The sequence below is a fragment of the Trematomus bernacchii genome, unplaced genomic scaffold, assembly GCF_902827165.1.
Source record: "Trematomus bernacchii unplaced genomic scaffold, fTreBer1.1, whole genome shotgun sequence".
In the NCBI taxonomy this organism is placed as follows: domain Eukaryota; kingdom Metazoa; phylum Chordata; class Actinopteri; order Perciformes; family Nototheniidae; genus Trematomus; species Trematomus bernacchii.
The window spans coordinates 4,635,466-4,655,839 of record NW_022987641.1 but is presented as its reverse complement, the minus strand read 5'-3'; the positions used below and the strand labels follow the sequence as shown (position 1 = coordinate 4,655,839).

Sequence of the window (20,374 nt, the reverse complement as noted above, 5' to 3'; positions counted from 1 at the left end):
CCCCTCTCTTTCTGTCTCTTCAATTATACATGCCCTCCCACGGTACGTCACTCACACACATCTCTGCTGTGAGAATCAGTGCATCGCCCACACACATGAAGGATGAAAAAAAGAGCTGGATGCCTTACGTAAGCCTGGGGTGAATAGCAAAATGATAGAGACAGAAACATATTCAGTCAGTCAGAGAGTGAGCACAGACGGCCGTAATCCTGCAATCTTCCGCCAAGCACGTCTTCACCTGCAGCGTGTTTGTGTTTGAACCCTCCGACAGCTGTGCCTCATAAAATTGGCCGCATCATCGAGGGCAGCCCTGCCGACCGCTGCGGGAAGCTGAAGGTGGGAGACAGGATCCTGGCGGTGAACAGCCAGTCCATCGTCAACATGCCGCACGCTGACATCGTTAAGCTGATCAAGGACGCGGGCCTCAGCGTCAGCCTGAGGATCATCCCGCAGGAAGGTGAGAGGACACGTGGACGTGATAGATGAGGACTTTTAAAACTGCAATGCTTTGGCTAGACAATGATTCATGACAGGGATGGATTTTTGCTCCTTTAAATCAAAGCTGTGATATGAGGTTTTTTTAGATGAACTGTCACTTTCATGAAGGGTGTTCTCTTCACTGAATGGACATGTGAGCATGCAAACGCTTGAACAGAGCTACCGTCTCTTACTAAATGTGCGCCATTTCAGTTTCTTAGTGGTTCTTTTCATATCCGTGCAACAGATAGCTGCTGCAAAATCACAAAAGAGAGCCAGAGTGACTTTTACTAAGACTGATGAATTACTTTTTCAGAATACATTCAAAGACGGACACATTTGTATATATTTGTTGATAATTATGGTTGATCGGTCCTTAATATATGGGTGTAAGTGTAACAAAGACGTTATCTAGAACTGTATTGCCCAATATGCTTGCTACTCCCTCACTGCAAGTGGGACACATGTTCTCCTCAACAAAAACAAGCCTGTTTGCTATCCTGGTTTCTAAATGCTAAAACAAGCTCCTGATATGCTGAATGTCCACACCTCTTCGGTCGCAGAATGAAAACCCACATCTTATCTAATAATAAGGTTGCTAAAACTCAATAGGGAGCACTTAGAAAAGGTAAAAATCCCTGAGGGGCAATTCCATTTTCACTCTTATTTACATTACATCACACACATGGGCCTGAAATACACAAAAGCACACTTAGGAACGATACACGTGCCTTAATGGAGAGTTGTCAGAGCAAAGAGGCTGCCAATGGTTCATACAGACTGCAGCCCCTGCCAATACAGTAGCACTTACAATTGGTTTTCTCATTTTAAGCTAATGTACTTTCAGGATTCTTGCTTTTTTGAGTATATAAATGGTCAGCTAAATAAAATGTAATGTAACCAATTAAGTCAATCTTAAAGCCAACAAAGTGTCATTCCATGTATCCCATGCTTCCTTCTTTCTGAATCCCAGAGATCAGCAACCCCCCCTCGGCGCCCAGCTCAGAGAAGCAGAGCCCCATGGCGGTGCAGCACAGCCCGAAGACCCCGCCGGCCGCCCCCGCCGTCTCGCAGCCCAACGCCGCGGCCCCGGACCCCAACCCTCCTGTCAGCCAACCCAACCCCGTGCCCCACCAGAGCCCCGTCACCCAGCTGCCCGCCCCCCCACCTCCGACCTACACCCACGAGAGCAGGTTAGACACCGTTGTCTGCGAATGCTTACAGAGCTAGACAGGTCCCTCTCTAGGTGGCGGCAAACAGTTCTAATGGCAGCTGTTTCATCCTCACGCCGTGTTACTGTGTCAAATTCACAGCTGTCTAGATTTTCTGAGGCAGTGAAGCATTTTTGTAGACAAGCCCTGTATCTGTCTCTGGGGCAAACACTGTTCCTCTGAGAATACAGGTAGGAGAGAATCACATGTCCTCATTCTCTCTACCTTTCATTCATTTTTCCTAACTCACTCTCTCTTTCTCCTCACTTTGTTGTATAACATCACTTAACTCTTATGGAGTGCTAAATTATTTACTTAAATAGCATCTTTATAGAAATCTGTTGAATTTTTTACCAAGCGCTAAAGGGGTTTAAAATCTACAATGTCATTGCATTTCCTCTCTTCTTTACACAGTGCCTAAATATTTGTGCACTCACCAGCCTCTGAGAGAACTTGTTTTTTTATTATAATTTGATGTGATGAGAAAAGTCCCAGTCTTGTTTGATGGTTGTCAGTGCAAACCAAAAGAAGCCATCTCTATCAGCACATGGTGACCCAGTTAGTTAGTCAGCTAAATGAATATAAAGAGTCCTGCTGGAGATTCTTCCTTCATTCTGATTGGTTCGCTAGTTACAGGTCCGAAGTGAAGGCGAGGCAAGATGTTAAACCGGACATCAGACAGCCGCCGTTCACGGATTACCGACAGCCTCCGGTGGATTACCGGCACCCCCCTGTGGCAGACTACAGGCAGCCCCCCACGCTGGAGTACAGACACCCCCCACTGCTCGATTACAGACAACTAGCTACTGACACACGGACGTTCGCCATGCCAGACTACCGGATGCCTCCAGTTCAGGTAAGGATGTTTCCCAACACAGAAGACTGATACTGGCTCTTATAAACAATAGACGGTAGTTATGTGAGGGCATACATCAATATGTGTACATTCATAATGGATGTAATAACTGTGTCTGCTTGCTGCTTTTAGTAGAAAACCCACAGAGAATTATCACCCAGCTCTACAATTCCCTTCATGCGTGCAGAGCGCTTCAGCGTCTTTTAGCTAATTTGACAATGTTTAAAATGACCACAAACATATTTGTTATATTTCTGCCTTTTATGTCTTGTTACTTATTTATTTACCTTCTCCAATTCTGTTTACCTCTTTATAGCTTAATACTGTTTTTGTACACATTGTATTCATGTATTTATACTTAAAGCTAGAACTGTGCGCCTCAATGTAGTTCATAAAAAAGACACATTTTTCCAGGCAGCAGGAAATAAGGGATACAAACGTTGATTACATAACTATATGTATGTAAAATACCACAGCAGCATTAGTGTTTATTTTCCCTTTGGTGTTGTTTGTGTATCTGAAACTGAGTAGACAAAGTGCTGACATATACTTCTGGGTACTTTCAAGAAACTGTTTTAAATGTTAGCAGCTCCCTTGTTTACCTTTTATACCAAATATAATAAGGTAGGTGTATATGTATGAAACACTTCTACGTTTCTGTTTTGTTTACCTTGCATTTGCTACATTCCTACTCACTTAGTGTTCTTGCTGAGTCGTGAGTCTTTTTCTGCTGTAATGGCCCGTTTTCTCCTGCGATAACATGGACTGTAATCATATCTGATCTGTGCTGCTCTCAGCTGGCGCAGGACTTCGACTTCTTCACAGTGGAGCTGGATAAAAGCGTGAAAGGCTTCGGTTTCAGCATCCGCGGAGGCCGGGAGTACAAGATGGACCTGTTCGTCCTGCGGCTGGCAGAGGACGGGCCGGCCATCCGGAACGGGAGGATGAGGGTACGTCTGATGATGTCATTTCCTCTAAGAAAGCCACTACACCCCTGTTAAAAGGTTACGCTGCTTTTTCTATCTTCCCAGATTACACGGCGGAAGCTCACTGTAATTGTCCGATGTTATCAAAGCTGCAACTTTTTCAGAGCCGATTAGGAAGTAATCTGTCAAAATAACTCTGAGACGGTTCGTCCTTTTTGTTGAATTCTTTTTAGAAGTTGGTCTCCTCCCAATGCCTAAAACACATATCTGCTTTGCTTTTAGTATCAGATCATTTTCTGAAAGATTAAGATAGATAAAGCATTTAACTGGGCCAACTGACGTGGCTGTTTGCATAGCATCACAATTCTCCCTGTAGCTATACAGTTATTGCTTCTCTATTATTTGGTCAGAGAGAGCAGACACTTATTTTCAATTTTAAAAAGACGTGTAAATTGAAACAAAGCCCTTGAAACTGTTTTGTAAATCCACCTTACTTGCTCTATGTTCTTTGCTGCCAGTAACATAAATAGCAATTTACCTAGCTTTCTAAAAACAGAATGAATCCTGCATCCAGCACGTCTTTCTTGATCTTATTCTTTCTCTCTTTTCTCTCTCGGTTGGATGTCCTCTGATCTTTATGGCTGCTGCTGATAGCATTGGTCTGCTTTACATTCTTGATATGTAATGAACCTGCCAAGGATAATGTGTGCAAACTGCCCCGGGGGAGATATTACTTTCCCTCCTCAGTGGTGTAGTCAATGAAGTCCATAAGGAGTAGAAGCAGGTGGAGGAGGGAATCCCTCTTAAGCTGCACTTCCAATCAGAATACAAGCTGCTATGAAGTCTGATCAGTGGTGGAAGAAGTGTTTGTCCATTTACATGACTTTAAGAGGCCCAGCAGCTTGTTTATATAGGTTTTTGTGCATGTTCGGCAAAGGCTAAAATCCCACAGTTTCTCTAATCCTACAGTGTGAGTAAAAGTGCAAGTAATTATCAGCAAATGTGATTCAAGTATTATAATACAGAACATGGTCTGTTACTGTGATTCATGTTATATTTTAGTATTAGATTTGTAATACTGATGCATTTATATACTATTTTACTGTTGTACCTGGTCGTGGTTGAAATAGTAGGGGTTGGGTCACAAAACTGCTGTGGGAAATAAAGTATGTGGAAAAGAAGAAAAACAGTCTTTCTGCACAAATGTGTGTTTACTCTAATCTGTTATTATAGTTTTTACCTTTTTCGGCCTGGACAGTTTTCCTTTTTAAAGAGGAGAGTAATTATAAATCACCTCGTCACTGTGTGAGAACAAGGTGCAGAGGAAACTTTGATCCACACCGCCGGATGCAGAGAGGAATCAATCTGCATTTGAATGTGAGAAAATGGTTGAAGGGCATTTGACACACCTGTCCCTTCGGATCTGAAAGGTGCTTTGACACATTTGAAAGTGCAGAAAACTCACTCGCACCGTGACTCTCTTCAGTCTCTCTGACATTTTGAGTTTAATCCAAGTCCATTCCTCCTCAACAGGCACTTTGTCACATCTTTAAGAAGGGAAGAAAACACATTTTGACCCACGATAATCAGGAAGGAGCAGAGCCTAATTCTGACTAGTTAATTCCAAATTCAAGTGGCAGTGCAGAGGCTTTGGAGAGAATTGTATGAAGTGATTGGTTATTATGAGCCATCATTCAGCACATTTAATTACCTCTCTAATCTTAAAACCTTCAATGAAAGAGAATCGTGCGTGGGCCGAAGTAGATTCAACACTTTCTTCATTTTCCTCCTCCGTGCTCAGCATTCACGTGGCGTCCATTCAGCTTCCCTCTTTATTAAAGATGAAAATGGAGATCGCTCTCTGCCGCTGTTAGGAGGTGAGGAGTAATGATGGAAGTGTCTAGCCTACCCCCTCTCTTCAGGCCGCTGTAATGACACCTAATGACTCCCCCCTCTCCCGACTGCAGTCCGCTCCTGACTTTCATTACCCCTGCCATTACCGGAGGACTTCTCCATTTGTTAGCGTAATTGGCCGCCGTGTTTTGTCCTGTTCCCCCTGAATCCTCCCCATTAGCCAACCACGGAGCCTGTTGAAGGGCTGAGTGGTGAAGCGGGAGGGGGGGGGAGTGACGTTTGACCCGCGATTGGGTCGAAAAACAGAGAATTGTTCCGGTAAATGGGCAGGTTATTGGTATACATCTCTGTGTCCCGAAAAGTTCCAAAGAGCCATTATGCCATCCAATTTCCACATTAATATAAGTTATAACTGACACCAGTTCATGGCTGGTAATGCTAAATAACTAATCATTCATTATAGATCCTTAGTGATCCTTAATTATGAAATAAGCTTTGATTTCATATGCATTGTGATCATCACAGTTGACACATATGCAAATACACTTATTCATCTGCTTGGTTTATGGAACTATATGACACTTATTTCGTTTTTCTTTTAATTATTTCCACAATTTATATCTCGTAAGGATTCTTAAATGCTGTTCATTTGATTCATATCTATATCTTTATTCAGATTGTAAATTGCAAAGATTTTTTTTTAGATTTTCCTCTTCACTATGTTCCCGATGTGAAATGGTGCAGGGCCCTTTCAATTTGGTTTATCCCCATGCTTCACAGTGAGCGCTCCCAGAGCTTTAACGATGCTCTAAAATCTTTAGACGCAGCTTCAGCTCTGATCCACTGCTCGCTGTACTCGGCTGCTCTGAAGTCACTGAGTGTTTATCAATGACTAATCAAAGTTTCCTAAAGTTTTGGCAGCTTAAAGACTACTTTCCTCCTTCAAGAACAACTTTTCCATTGATATTATATAAAACCGCTGCATTACCACGATACAAAATATCCTCCTGTGTTAATCAAGGGGAATCAAATGCAAAATGAATTAAATGAATTGCATTGGATGCGAAGTAAACCAAATATTATAGAACGCCTCCATATATTCTCAAGCACTTGTTTAGCCTTTAATATGGAGCTTATCCTCTGCAACAGTAAAAAGCGTGCTCTGGGAATATTTCTTTGCGTAAAGCAAGGTGAGATCTATAAATTCTTGTTTATTTGTATCAGCACAAAACGTCTAAACCATATATTTCCATATGGAGTGTTTTTTATTTTAACATTGGACGAGGAAAATGTGTATTTGGAACATGTCAGCTTGCACTTCTGTCTAACATTAACTTTGTTTTACTCTCTGTCTCATACTCCATCCAGGTTGGGGACCAAATCATTGAGATCAACGGAGAGACCACGCGGGACATGAGCCACGCCCGGGCCATCGAGCTGATCAAGTCCGGGGGCCGGCGCGTCCGCCTCCTCCTGAAGAGGGGCACGGGGCAGGTCCCAGAGTATGGTAAGTATCTACACCTTAACCTTTCTTTATCGGCAGGATCATTATTTCCTCTCTTTGAACTCATAGATTGTACTTTCATTACTGTCTTAATATCACTTTAACTCTTAATAACACTGTTCCAGCATGCATCTACTGAATATCATGTGAAGTCTTCTGTCTTTATTGACTCTGTACTCTCTGCAGTTCACTATGCTGTAAACAAATAACTGTCTTTTCTATCTGGACTAACACTAGTTTATCTTCTGTCCATTTCAGTGACCTATCACTAATTGATTGGTCTAGGTTGTTACTTCCCCTTCTATAGGAATGGTATCTTCCAGTCTCTCCATGTGCATGAAAAGTGACACGCATGGCTCCCCCTATTTCTTCCTAATGGGCCACTCTAAAGACACGGTTTGTGATCATACGAATGTTTTTCTCTTCACGTAACCCTGGCTTTCTGTGCTGTGGTTTTTGTGTGTTGTGTCGTTGTAACCACCTGTTGAAGATGCACGCTGCACTTTCATAATCATTCTGCCATTTCAAAAGCTCACTTGCACAGCAGTTGTATGTTGGCTGGAAAAAAAGTAGTTCCTGCTAAAAAACTGAGGCTGATTTAACCAAAACTTGGCAACTAACCTTAAGAAAGACTGATAAATAGCACTATAGGTAAGATGAGATAAGGTAAAGTAAGACAAGGAAAGATAAGATAAGGTAAGACAAGATAAGTTAAGATGAGGTAAGGCAGGGTAAGATAAGGTAAGATAAGATAAGGTAAGACAAGTTAAGATGAGGTAAGGCAGGGTAAGATAAGATAAGGTAAGATAAGATAAGGTAAGACAAGATAAGTTAAGATGAGGTAAGGCAGGGTAAGATAAGGTAAGATAAGATAAGGTAAGACAAGATAAGTTAAGATGAGGTAAGGCAGGGTAAGATAAGGTAAGATAAGATAAGGTAAGACAAGTTAAGATGAGGTAAGGTAGGGTAAGATAAGGTAAGATAAGATAAGGTAAGACAAGATAAGTTAAGATGAGGTAAGGCAGGGTAAGATAAGGTAAGACAAGATAAGTTAAGATGAGGTAAGGCAGGGTAAGATAAGGTAAGATAAGTTAAGATGAGGTAAGGCAGGGTAAGATAAGGTAAGATAAGATAAGGTAAGACAAGATAAGTTAAGGTAAGACACGATAAGGTAAGTTAAGATGAGGTAAGGCAGGGTAAGATAAGGTAAGACAAGATAAGTTAAGATGAGGTAAGGCAGGGTAAGATAAGGTAAGATAAGATAAGGTAAGACAAGATAAGTTAAGGTAAGACACGATAAGGTAAGTTAAGATGAGGTAAGGTAATGTAAGATTAGGTCAGTTAAGGTAAGGCAAGACAGGGTAAGATAAGGTAATGTAAGATAAGGTAAGACAAGATAAGTTAAGATGAGGTAAGGCAGGGTAAGGTAATGTAAGATAAGGTAAGACAAGATAAGTTAAGGTAAGACAAGATAAGGTAAGACAGGTTAACATAAGATAAGGTAATGTAAATGAAAGATAAGATAAACCTTTATTGACCCTGTAGGGAAATTCAGGGGCGAAAATATGGATTTCCGATTCTAGGTTAAACTGTTTCCTTTTAAGGAAAAATTGCCAAAAAAGCTTCACTCAGCAAGAGGTTGTTATATTTTTCGATCATAACTCTCCTCCTGGCCGAAAGATAAATCATCAGCTACCTAAAGGCCCACAAATATAGCAGTACAAGCCTTAGCGCTGAGTCAGCCAGAAAGGAGATAAACCTAAACTGTCCGATTATTTACCGAGTGAACTCCGGCGCAACTCAGCCTGGGAGGGGACATTTATTTTTGTGACACTGCGGGTAATAAAACTCTAATGCTTCCCTCACTTCTGTGGACGACACTCACTTTCCCGCAGAATCCCACTAGAGAGAAAGAGGTTTCAGAGGAAGCACCGCAGCACTTAAGACCCCCAGCGAGACACATTCATCAGCGTTTGGCCTTGTCGTCACCCTCCAGCCCTTAATCACAGGAAACAGAGGGTGATGGTGTTTCCCCGAGTTGGCCTTTTTCTGCCAGCAAGGGACTTCATCTCTCTGTATGGAGAGCTTTTGTGATACTTGCCTTCAGGTGCTTGTACTGCTCTGAGATCTGCACACAGAGAGTCTAACTGTGGTCAGCCAGAAGACACCGTCCTCCATCATTGCACATCGTTTGTTCCCCTGCTGTCTAAGAGCAGAAGCAGATTTCTAACCATGTTCTGCGTGGGCTTGATTCAGCATGTTCATCACTTGTAGGTTGCAGGCACCTTATTTGCACACAGGAAGGTTATGCAAATCATCTATGCTGATTAATCCGACAATTTAAAACATTAGCATACCGATGTTCAAGGGAGCAAGTTATTTTCAGATTCTTTTTCAGGAACAGCTGATTGCAAAAATAGAAGTGTGATGATGGCATAAAAACATATGGTTTGTGCATGTGCATGGTAATTAGTGTGTGCCTGTCTGTGTGTGTTTTGGTGCCTCTATCTAGCATTAGACCTGCAGTTCAGGGGCACATATTCATCAAATGTCGAAAGATGACTCAGGAAATTAAGAATGCTCTGACAAAAAAACACTTAGTACTTTGTGCTATTTATATCAAAGTGACACTACAACAAACTAAAGAACGACCTTTCAGATATACCCTCAGGAGCCACTAAATATTGGATTCACATTCATCAGGTGGGCACAAGCACGACTGCAAATGAATGCTAATGCTGCTCGGGGTCAGCTGGATGTGAAATAATCACAACTTTTCAACTTTAGAGTTAACTTGTAAGGATATGTATGCGTTGAGTTTAATAGCTTCTTTCCTCTGCAACCAAATGATACCTTATTGCAGTATTAGGAAGTCACATTTCTGATAAGAACGGGCCGAACCATTTTAATGCTCCTTCCATATAAAACAAATGTATATATTGTGTTCTGTTACGGTGACTCAGCAGAAGCAGTATCGCAGCTTATACTGAGCTCAACACAGGCATTAACACAGCAGGTGATCATCACAGCTGCCTGAATCCATCACACAAACACACATACACATAAACACACATTCACAGGGTCCTTTATCAACGTCCTTGAAACAGCAGCAAACTATAGGTAGAAGAATTAGAACCAACCCTCAATAATAATACTAAGCAACGTATATATTTAGTACCTCAAACAGTTACAAAGTGCTTTTAAATGAAAACCGAACAAATGTTATGGCCAAATAGAATGCAAATGAACTAAGAACCAGCAACTCAACACATAAAGGCCCCCTCTCACCCCTGGATGTAATGTGCTCCAGCGCTGCGTGGTAGTGGGCTTATAATTGGGTCTCGTGGCGTCGCTGTCGCTAGGCGAGCTCTGCCCCCTGCCTGGCCCGCACAAAGTGACTGATGGCCGAGGGAGCGAGAGCCATCGGAGCAGAAACAGAAGCTAACAGTCCGTGAGAGTGGAGAGTAGCGGAGGAGTGATCTGCAGATTCACTGCAGCTGTGGATACACACTTTTCCAGGCTTAAGAGAGAGAGAGAGACGCTCGGCCCCCGAGGGTCCCATTCTCGCTAAAGCACCACCCTGTTGGGCACATCATCCATTTCATTAAACCTGTTTTCGATTTTCCGCCAAGGTTTCAGATTGACCTGGGCTCTAAAGAGAGCGGCGGAGGCAGATTGATAAAAGCAGTGCTGACCCCGTGACACGTCCAGGAGTCTGTTGTAGTGCCGCTCTGATATTTACTCCCAGCTTGTAGAATAGAAGCGATTGCTGTGCTGATTGTTTTCGATGTATTGTTTGGTTGTGCAGTGGCATGCATGCAAGCTTCAAAGCAGAAGTGTGTGTGTGTGATTTTCACATTATTGCCCGCAGATAATGCCGCCCCATGGGATGCTCGCCCTTCAGCCTCCCCAAGCCTGTCGGAAGTAGCCCCTCCCATCGACAGCCTCTCCATGCCATCGCCTTCATCTCATCTGGCCCCCGACCCCCCTCACCTGTCGCCTCTGGACGTCCCGCGAGACCCGGTCGGCAAGACGGAGCGACCGAAGAGCCCCCAGAAGGCCGAGCTGCCCAACCAGGATCTGACCAGCCAGGGGAGGAGAGGGAGCAGCAGAGCCAAGAAGGAGGGTGGCAGGTCCACCCACAAGGGGCCCAGGGTCCCGCAGACTACTGAGGGGGAGGGGAGCGGGGAGCCCAAACCCTCCAGGAGCACCAGAGGGAGATCCAAGGAGAGAAACCTCCAGAGAGAGTCCACCGAGTCTCCACAGCTCCCGCACACTAACGGGACCAGCAGGGGGGATGTGGAGCGTTACGGGGGGGTGCAGCAGGGGGAGTCGGAGAGGAGCCTGGGAGAGAGCCGGCCCAGTCTGCCCCAAAAGAGCAGCAGCGCGGCGGGGAGGAAGGCCACGGTCTCCCCCGGGCCCTGGAAGATCCCCGGCTCAGACAAGCTGCCCAGCACGCTGCGCACAGGCACCTCCACCCTGAGCAGGTAACCCCCCGGCCCCCCCCGCAGGATACACCCACCTGACCCCTCCTCACTTCCTGCCCCCCGTCAGCCCCCCTCCACTCCATCCCAATCTCCAGAGACAAAACCACGGGGGGGTGCAGGGTGATCTGGACCACGTGTTTTTAGAGTTTTATTTATGATATTGTACTCTAAATTATTTTGAGAAATATTTGACACCAACCACCTTAAGAACTGGAAAACCATCCACTTTATATCAAAAATAATAATATGGAAGAGCAAGTAGAATGTGGGAAGAATCACAAACTTTAAAGAACTCCCTGAGAAGAACATGCAAATAAAAACAACTGGCAGGAGGAAACTGTCGGCTGTGATTGGATTTTTTTATAAATATATATATATCTTCAAAACGGAATCTGTTTTATGGAATGTTACAGAGAAGGTTTGCCTGTTTTTGACGAGAGCGAATGGAACAAAGAGTGACAGCGGAGATGAGATCTACTCATCGACAGAACTTTGCCTTAAAGGAGAGACTGTGTGGGCCTGGATCTATCACAAGATTATAGACAAAGATATATTATAATGAATATGTGGGATCATTTTGTAAATAAGATCATCTTTAAGTGAATTGAGCTGGATGGAAGTGGATTCTAGTCCGCGCTAAACCACGAGCTAAACGGCGCTACATGGACGGATGTGATGCAGGTCGGGCTCTCGGCTGCAGTTCTCCGTTGTTTTTGCGCTTGAATCATCCCGAGTTCAGTGGGGATGTCTTGTCAATCCATTTTTCTCATTTCTGTGCTAAACGAAAAAAGCAATCCGTGACGGCGGTGTCCAGCCGGACGCTGAGAGGAAGGAGCTCGCAGGACAGCGACCGAGGGGCAGAGTGCCTTAGACTGAGACAGAGTGGCTTTTAGGTCAAAGGTCAAACTCCAAACCACTTAAGAGGGTTCAAAACAGGCTGCTATACAACACCAACTCTACAGATATGAATAATAAACTGTATTTTTTCAGATACGAGTGTGATACAGTGAAATATATAACTTATTTCACAAGCTTATGTATGAAAACAAAGTCCATAACCAGAACTGTTGACTTTATTTGTGGTTCATTTTGCGTCATGACAGTTTTCATTACTGATTTTTTGTTAAAGGTCTGACACTAGTAGCTCCACTATCATATGAGACGGTGTGTTCAAACGTCAGTACAGAGCAGGGCTTTGCACCCAAACCAAACTAAAGTACTAAGATCTGACGTGGTCTGAAGCTCGCTCACCTAACGATCTGTGAGTGAATGAGAGCGCTCCATTCTGAATATGAAGTCTTTCTATCGTTTCCTGATCGAATGATGAGAGGATGCACCTGTCGCAGCGACTTTCAGTGAATGACTAAGATTAGTTTTTGGTGATTCTTTCTACACTGTGTCAAATTAACATCTACATGCCAAAGCTCCCTGTAGATCAGAATCATGTTCAGCTCACACACCTGCTCCAGAATTGGACTTATTTCAAGGTCTTATTTCCATGTTTACATTTTTATACTACCTAAAAATGGACAATTTGCTAAGCCCTGTCCCCCTGTTGCTATGCCTGTCAAGTGTTCCATTCTGGCACGACACATTTAATAACAGTAGCCGATTACCAACTTGAAATTCCTGTTTTTCTACCCAGTTGTAATACACTTGGTCCATGATTTGGCACAGAAGTAAACAAAAGCAGCTTCTCATTTCTCGCAACACGCTGTCACTTGCCTGTATTATCAGCTGTAGCTAGCTTTTGAAGCTAATATGAGGCTCTATGAGTTGGTGGGAAACTGTCTCTGGCTGGCTCTTTTTTGCTGCTGACTTATTTTAAAACAAGAATCTTGCAAAAAGGGGTCTTAAACGTGACTTCAAAGCTTCATACTTGAGCTAATAGTGGATAATGCTACATGTCACAAGGGGAACATCCTTTGTGGATAATTTGTGTCGGTTATTGCCGGGTAGAGCCTATTAGTGCTAGTATTTAAGATATAAAAAATCTATATGCGATCACATACTCAAATCCAATGAAAAACAGGACAGAGCTGCTAACGTTGGTAAAGAATAATAGAATAAAAACATTTATTCACAACTCTTTAAATGCTGAGTATTGCTCAGACTACAGCCTCATGCTCATTGCTTCACATTTTGTAGAAATCCAAAGCTTGATGCTAAGCTGTGATTGATGTTCGAGGGAAGGGGGTTTTACGCAAATTGTCAATTTTGAGATCAACAAATCAGCCACAGCGAGGGAAGCATTTCCTCTGAATTATCCAACACTCACAGAGTCATAATACCAGAGCAGAGCTCTCCTCCCTGTGCTGGGGGAAGTGCAAACAGTGTTTAAAGAATAAAAGAACAAACGGAGACAAGTCATTATGTTTGCCATTGTGATCCGTAATTACATAAAGAATAAGCCGAGTGACTTTAAAGCACAATCTCTCACAGAGGCTTTGAGAAAGATTAGGAGAAAATCAGCAGCCAGACCCAGACCTGCAGTCACATGTAGAGGCTGTGCAGAAGACGAAATCACACAAAAAAGGCCATAAACTAACTTTAACATTCAAAATATGCCTCCACACTGAATCATTATGCACCATTTGACCAGACTTCTTTATTTTCAGTTTAAATGTAAAAAGAATGCATATTTTTGCTCAACCTTTGCACAACTCACTGCTTTGAACATCTGAGCTGTCTCCATTGAGCCGAACATCTGAGCTGTCTCCATTGAGCCAAATTGTAAGTAGTTTGCTATGGAAAGCAAAAACAAACAAAAAAAACATCCAGAAGTGTAAAAGTGTGTGTGTGTGGAAACAACACACCCCGCGGCTCGGTATCACTGTGTAGTGTTATAGCAGTGTATAGACCCTGAACAAATATCTCTATAAATATGACTCCGTGTACTATTGATGGTCACAAAGACTGTAAGTGGAGCAACTATTTTTATGAAATGCAACACTATGGATATATTAACTTTTGCAAAAATCTTGTTTACCTGTATGATACTCTGAAAAGCTGTCAAAATAAAAGAAAATCCTGACACAACATGAAAGAGTTATTTGGGACAAGCTGCTGTGTGATTAATTATGGGTGTTTTTTTATTAAAGCGTACACTTAAAGATAACATTGCTATTCTTCACCTGCCCTGTTTAATACTTATAACCAGTATATACCACACTATAATGGAGTTGTGAACTAGTTGTTTCCTCAGGCTGAGATGTAGCAAAGAGCAACTGAGCCTCACGTTTAAAATAGATGGAGTGCCCCTTTAAGGTTTAATATATCTCATGCCTTTTTTCTGTGGATATAGTTTGCCCTGTTGTCAAAAACTTTATTAACCCATTTCTGATTAAATATTTATTTTATTTTGAAATGTTCAGGCAAGCCCTTAAAGGTGGGGTATGTAATTTTGGAGAAACCAGCTCGAGTGCGCTAGAATTTGAAAGTACACAACCGGAAAAAATCTGCCTCTTCCTTCAGACTTCCTTACAGAGCCCCTCCTCCAACACACACGAACGCGCACATGACCAATGAGGGCACGAGATAAGTTTGTGCACAGATGGAAGGCTGACAGGCAGGTAGGCCATCCAGTTATTTTAGGGCCGGCTAAAATGATTGGTCGTGCTTTTTACAGCGCTACGGCTTCGACAATTTTTTTTATGTATTTATTGTCAAAGCATTTAATTAGTCATTGCTATCGGGATGTTAAGAGCATTCCATGGAATATAACAAAAAGTGCTTCTGAAATAAATTACATACCCCACCTTTAACTGAGCACACATTTGAAGACATTTCCAAAACTGGTCGACCAAGAAGGATGAAGAGTGAATTTCTTTTTATCATACTATATTTGTTATCTTTGGGCACAGATAGAACTAATGTTCCCATGTGCCCAAAGACTAAATATAGTAAAAGATTTCAAGACTTTAGAGCAAAGAGAACAAGCATTTCTCCTTACTACATGTTTTACTATTTTGATATTAGACTACAGTATTCTGATTAAACTATGATGCTTCTTGTATGAGTTCACAACTTCATTATAATCTGTTAAAAACATTTATCAAATGTATATTTACTTCTTAGAAATGTTGCATACGGAAGTGTCCTTTTTAAAATCTTAGTTTTTTGTATTTGTATTGTAGTGCCACTGTCTGGCCACATGGGGACATATCATAAGCCAAGTAGTGAAGAACAGTGAATAATACTTTTATTAGGAATTGGCCCTAATAACTTAAATTGCTCAATGAAAAAAAAAATGTTATATGTACAAATATGTTATTGCTGATACATTACTATCAAACGTATGCAGGTTGAATAGAAAATCCAATGCTTCATGCTTTCTGGGTCAATTCTCCGTATCTCCACTCGAGGTCAGTATAGACCAGTCTTTTGTTTTCATGGTGTTTGGTTTCATAATTCTTGAACTTACATAAAGTTATTATTAGGGTTGAAGGTATTTTATAATGCGATGCTGTGAGTTTAAAAACTGGAAAGACATTTATATGATCTTGAATCTCTTTTGCAGCTTCTGGAAATTGAAAGACACTTCCTGCATTTGATATTGAGGTTTTCACACGTACATCCTGTTGCAATACATTTGAAAACGTGAAATTCAGATAGCATTTTCTGTCTTGATGAATAGGATTCTGCATGTAGACAAACCTTAGACTTGATTTGAAGTATTCTAAGTATGGCTCTGTTTCTGCTTTGCCTTATATCTTATTTTGAACACTATATCAAACTGCTTTTTCTTTATCAAAGCAAACAGACTAGCACAGGGTGAGATGAGCACGGAAGGAGCAGAAGAAGCAGCTCTCCTGCAGGGGCCGAGCAAGGGGGGGGGGCTGCCTGGTGCCTGCTGGAAGCCTCTGGTGTTCTCCGTGGGGGGGGGGGGGGTCAATCCAGAGCTGAAGTCATGTCTGCATCTGAGAGAGACAACTCAGAACAGCCTGAACACTGCTGTGCTCCTCCTGAAGAGACACTGAGGACACTGGAGCTGGAACACAACCTTCTACTTGTTTATCAGATGGCACGCATTGTTCAAATCAAGTAAAGTATACGTTTATTGCCATATACAATGACAGCATCCTCCCTGACTTTCAGGTAATCATGGGTAATATTGAAATTATGAGCATGGTGTTACAGCACCTTTAAGAGTTGAAATGTTAATCTAAGCTGCACAAATGTTAACCCGTACTCAATTGCCTGGCTCTCAGTCCATTATATAGCACACACTGCCCTAATGTGTCTCCCAAACACACAATCACACACTAATGTTATTAACAGCGGACATGGATCACATTAGTTGTTTGTCAGCATTTGATGGATTGCTTCACCTCTTCCTCCGACATCTGTGCCCCCTCACTGAATTGCTTCTCATCAACACAGAACATATTGCCGGTATAGAATAACTGCAGAGACAATGGGTTCATCCTTCAAGAAGACTTCTCTGTTTGGCACTAAAAAGAAACCGTTAACAGCACCTCTAGTGATCAGGGGCTTCAGTATGTAGGTCTCGAATTGCCTCACTTTCAGCTGGCAGCAACCTTATGCTTTCATCTGAAGTGAGACAGTCATTGTTTGCCTGCAAAGAAAAGTAGATCCCGCTGTATCACTTTCACCTCATTTGCACTGCTTCACCTGAGAAGCTATGTTGACAAAACAGGAGAGGTATTTTCCCATGCTGTTATTTAACCAGATTGTCTGAGAGCAGGAAAAATAATCAACTCATTTGGGCGCAGCACAGACTCTACAAAGTTCATGCATGCTGTGTAAACATAAAACACAGTATTAAATGTTTCAAATGTGGCCCTAACTCTTTGTAAAACTACCTCCATGGAACACAAACATTTTAGGTTCAACAAGTATGTTGCACAGCAATGATTACCTGCAGAAGAGGCTGTGGGTGGGCCTGTTGGTGTGGCATTATTTGTATTTGTTTAAATGGAGAGAGATCGTCTTCTTAAAGCAAATCCTGTCACGGCCACTTTGAGGTTTATGGTTCAAAGCAGTCACATCATGCTCTGTTGGCACATGATCGCATGCAAGCAACCTGTTCTACACTGCAGAGGTCATTCAGCGGTCATTCTTTCACTGCTGTAAGGATAATTATTCTGTCGATTATATTCTGTTCAGATAGAGTTAACTCTGTGCCTTTCAGCTGAGTGCATTGCAATTATGACTTGGAGTCGTTATTAGAGCTGTAAGATGTGGGATAATGGCACCAACTGGAGTTGTAAGTGTCCTTCAGGCAACAGGCTGGATGTAATAACCATATAGTGATGCCTGGTACTTCAAAACATGAATTATGCATCAGTGCTTTGCAATGGGGAAGGGAAAATGATCTGTCTTGCATGGTTTTTATGTCGATGTCAATAGAAGGGGTCTGTCCTGACACGTTTAGCTGCAGAATGAACAATGGGTTCAGGTTAAGAGCGATCAATGGACAATCATTTTATATTTGGAGATACATTGTGAATTGTTTCCAATCATTTAGAGACACTTAAAGTGTGTCAAATCATTAATTGAGCATGCATAATGTAAACTCATTGTATTGAATGTTTATTTATTGGATTACAGTATATATTCAAAGTATAAAACCACAAGAATAGGCTGTCTCACCATCATCCTTATACTGTATATTCTCTGTTGTTTTGCTTTATGAACTAAAAAAACTGTTTGAAAGTATTCCTTATTTTGTTAGCATAGGCTCTTAATTTCCTATTATCAATGTCATGCATTCTTCAAGCTTTTGCATGATAATTCTAGCCTTTTAAAAGAAAATATATTGTCAAAACTACATTATGTTTGTTTTGCAATATCAACATGTAAACGTTATGTTTCGGTTAAATAATACATATGTGTGGGTGGGTTGGAAAATACCAGATTTGTTATTGTGATAATTCGTAGTTAAATCGCTTTTAAACGAATAATATATCTATACACGCTACGTTCATTTCTCAGATTTTGAATGAGATTTGGGGTGACGTTCGGTCTGCACTCGACTGAACGGCGTGTGTACCGGCGGGAAGAGGGGAGGGCCCACGCGCGGGCTGACGCTCTCTCCCCCACCCAGTCTCTCTCTCATCAGTGTGGCAGTCTGTCTACCTGCTGCGGACCCAGACAGGCAGGCAGTCCGGAGCCGTGGAACTATCCCAGCAGCCAGAGCCCAGGGGCGGCCGGTGGGAGGAGGCAGAGAGTCCGCAGCAACACTCAGCCTCTTTGACAGCCGTCGGAGGAAAGAGCCACCTGCACCAACACATGTCTACGGTAGGAATGATGTTATATCTTTTATTTAATGTATTCAGGATGTACAAATGTATTTTGGGAAGCAGAGGTGTCGTGGTACGCCGCTGCCCAGAGCGTCTTTCTGTGGTTTTGTCGGCTGTGTGATAGGAGCCGTGGGAGTGGGCATCTCCACACCGGGGCTGGAAACATCTCCCAGCACATACCGCTGGTAAAAAAGTGTGTTTGCTTTTTTATTATTCGTTTGTTTCAGTCTTAAGGTGTGAGTTGAGTAGGGGGTTGGCACGAGGCTGTGCAGCCGCCTCTAATAGCAGGATGGCGGGCGGCTCAGCTCGCGCCGCTGTCAGCGTGCAGCAGCTGCAGGCAAGATATTAACAGCCGTTACTCTGACAAAACAGGAAGTACGCGCTTTCATCTGTGGAAGCCGTAGTACTGTAAAAAGCACGACCAATCATTTTAGCCGGCCCGGCTAAAATAACTGGATGGCCTACCTGCCTGTCAGCTTTCCATCTGTGCACAAACTTATCTCGTGCCCTCATTGGTCATGTGCGCGTTCGTGTGTGTTGGAGGAGGGGCTCTGTAAGGAAGTGGCAGATTTGTTCCGGCTGTGTATTTTCTAATTCTAGCGCACTCACAGCTGGTTTCTCCAAAATTACCTACCCCACCTTTAAGACTGCTTTAAACTGTGTTACATAATGGGTAGAATAATTGATGTAAATATTTTTATGTGGGTCATCCTGGCCTCTGAATCCCAATAGGTGTTTGAACGTATTTTTCGAATGATTTTTTTTTTTTTTAGTGTATTAATTAATAGCAACAATTGTCAATGGTTGCATAACTAATAATGGAACTATGTCCTTCCCTCACTTTTTGATTTTATTTTGAAAAGTTTTAGCGGAAACTAAATGGTAACAATATATCTTGTTTTGACGGTTTTGACTATGGAATGGAGCGTGTTGGCACCAGGTTGGCACGGATTTGTGAGCATGTTCATTCTGCTTCAATGTTTCACAACTTTCACGGTGATGAATAACAGTGTCTGTGAAGAGAAAGAGATATTTAACGGACAGGGAGCCCACATGGACGTTCCTCCTGCATGTGTGTGGTTTGAATCACCTCCCTGCTGATAGAAAAGCCATGCTGACTCTCATGTTCATGAGAGCATTTTGCAACTGGGCAGCAGCTTGTGTTCATGTGTCACATTTGTTTATGTTTTTCCTGTTCTGAGACTAATTGGTCCACATCAGATAACAGATCCCAATTATAAAAGCAATTTCCTTACAGAAAAGATGTGTGTTGTTGCATAATGATTTGTACTTTAGGCTTGGACTTGTTTTGACTGTACACACATCTTGAAACAGAGTGATACCTCACATCAGTGCTGGAACCATCTCTCTAACGTTATCACAGTTCTATTTTTAGACTTTCAGACAAGAAAATAAACTTTACAGACTACTACATCTATACCAATTCATTTTTTGCATTCTGTAAGCACAATTCCACTCATAGGGTTTTGTTGATGTGTTTTGATGTGTGATCATAACCCTTACCTGTCACTATCTCATTTAACAAGAGACAAGATGAGAAAAGTGACTTTCTCAATCAGAATCGCCAACAGATCTCTAATTATCATCACGACATGGCCAACATTTTGTTCTCAGATAAGTGTGCATGCACGTTCGTGAATGTGTGCTCATTTATGTATTTTTTGTGGCCAGAAAGCATTTTAATCTCAACCTTAATTCCTTTCTGGTTTCTAAAGTTGCAAACGTGGCTTCTAAGGAAGTTAATAGTTGACATTGTTGGATTTCATAACAAAA

General features: G+C 42.2%; 2 protein-coding genes across 6 annotated transcripts in view; both read left to right on the top strand.

Moving 5' to 3' along the window:
* Positions 1–14,354, top strand: part of magi2a (membrane associated guanylate kinase, WW and PDZ domain containing 2a) — a 201,089-nt gene extending 186,735 nt beyond the window's left edge. For 4 of the 5 annotated variants that reach the window (XM_034133627.1, XM_034133625.1, XM_034133624.1 and 1 more), the window contains 6 exons: positions 272–457; positions 1,451–1,670; positions 2,319–2,544; positions 3,342–3,494; positions 6,693–6,831; positions 10,700–14,354. In XM_034133627.1, coding sequence (XP_033989518.1) covers positions 272–457; positions 1,451–1,670; positions 2,319–2,544; positions 3,342–3,494; positions 6,693–6,831; positions 10,700–11,319 — 1,544 coding nt within the window. In that variant the 3' untranslated portion in view covers positions 11,320–14,354. The remainder of the gene's footprint in view (positions 1–271; positions 458–1,450; positions 1,671–2,318; positions 2,545–3,341; positions 3,495–6,692; positions 6,832–10,699) is intronic. The other variant, XM_034133623.1, reaches the window with a different exon arrangement.
* A 3,992-nt stretch (positions 14,355–18,346) lies between these two features.
* si:dkey-97m3.1 (fatty acyl-CoA reductase 1) overlaps positions 18,347–20,374 on the top strand; it is a 43,986-nt gene continuing 41,958 nt past the window's right edge. The window contains exon 1 of the mRNA XM_034133466.1: positions 18,347–18,578. Coding sequence (XP_033989357.1) covers positions 18,570–18,578 — 9 coding nt within the window. The 5' untranslated portion in view covers positions 18,347–18,569. The remainder of the gene's footprint in view (positions 18,579–20,374) is intronic.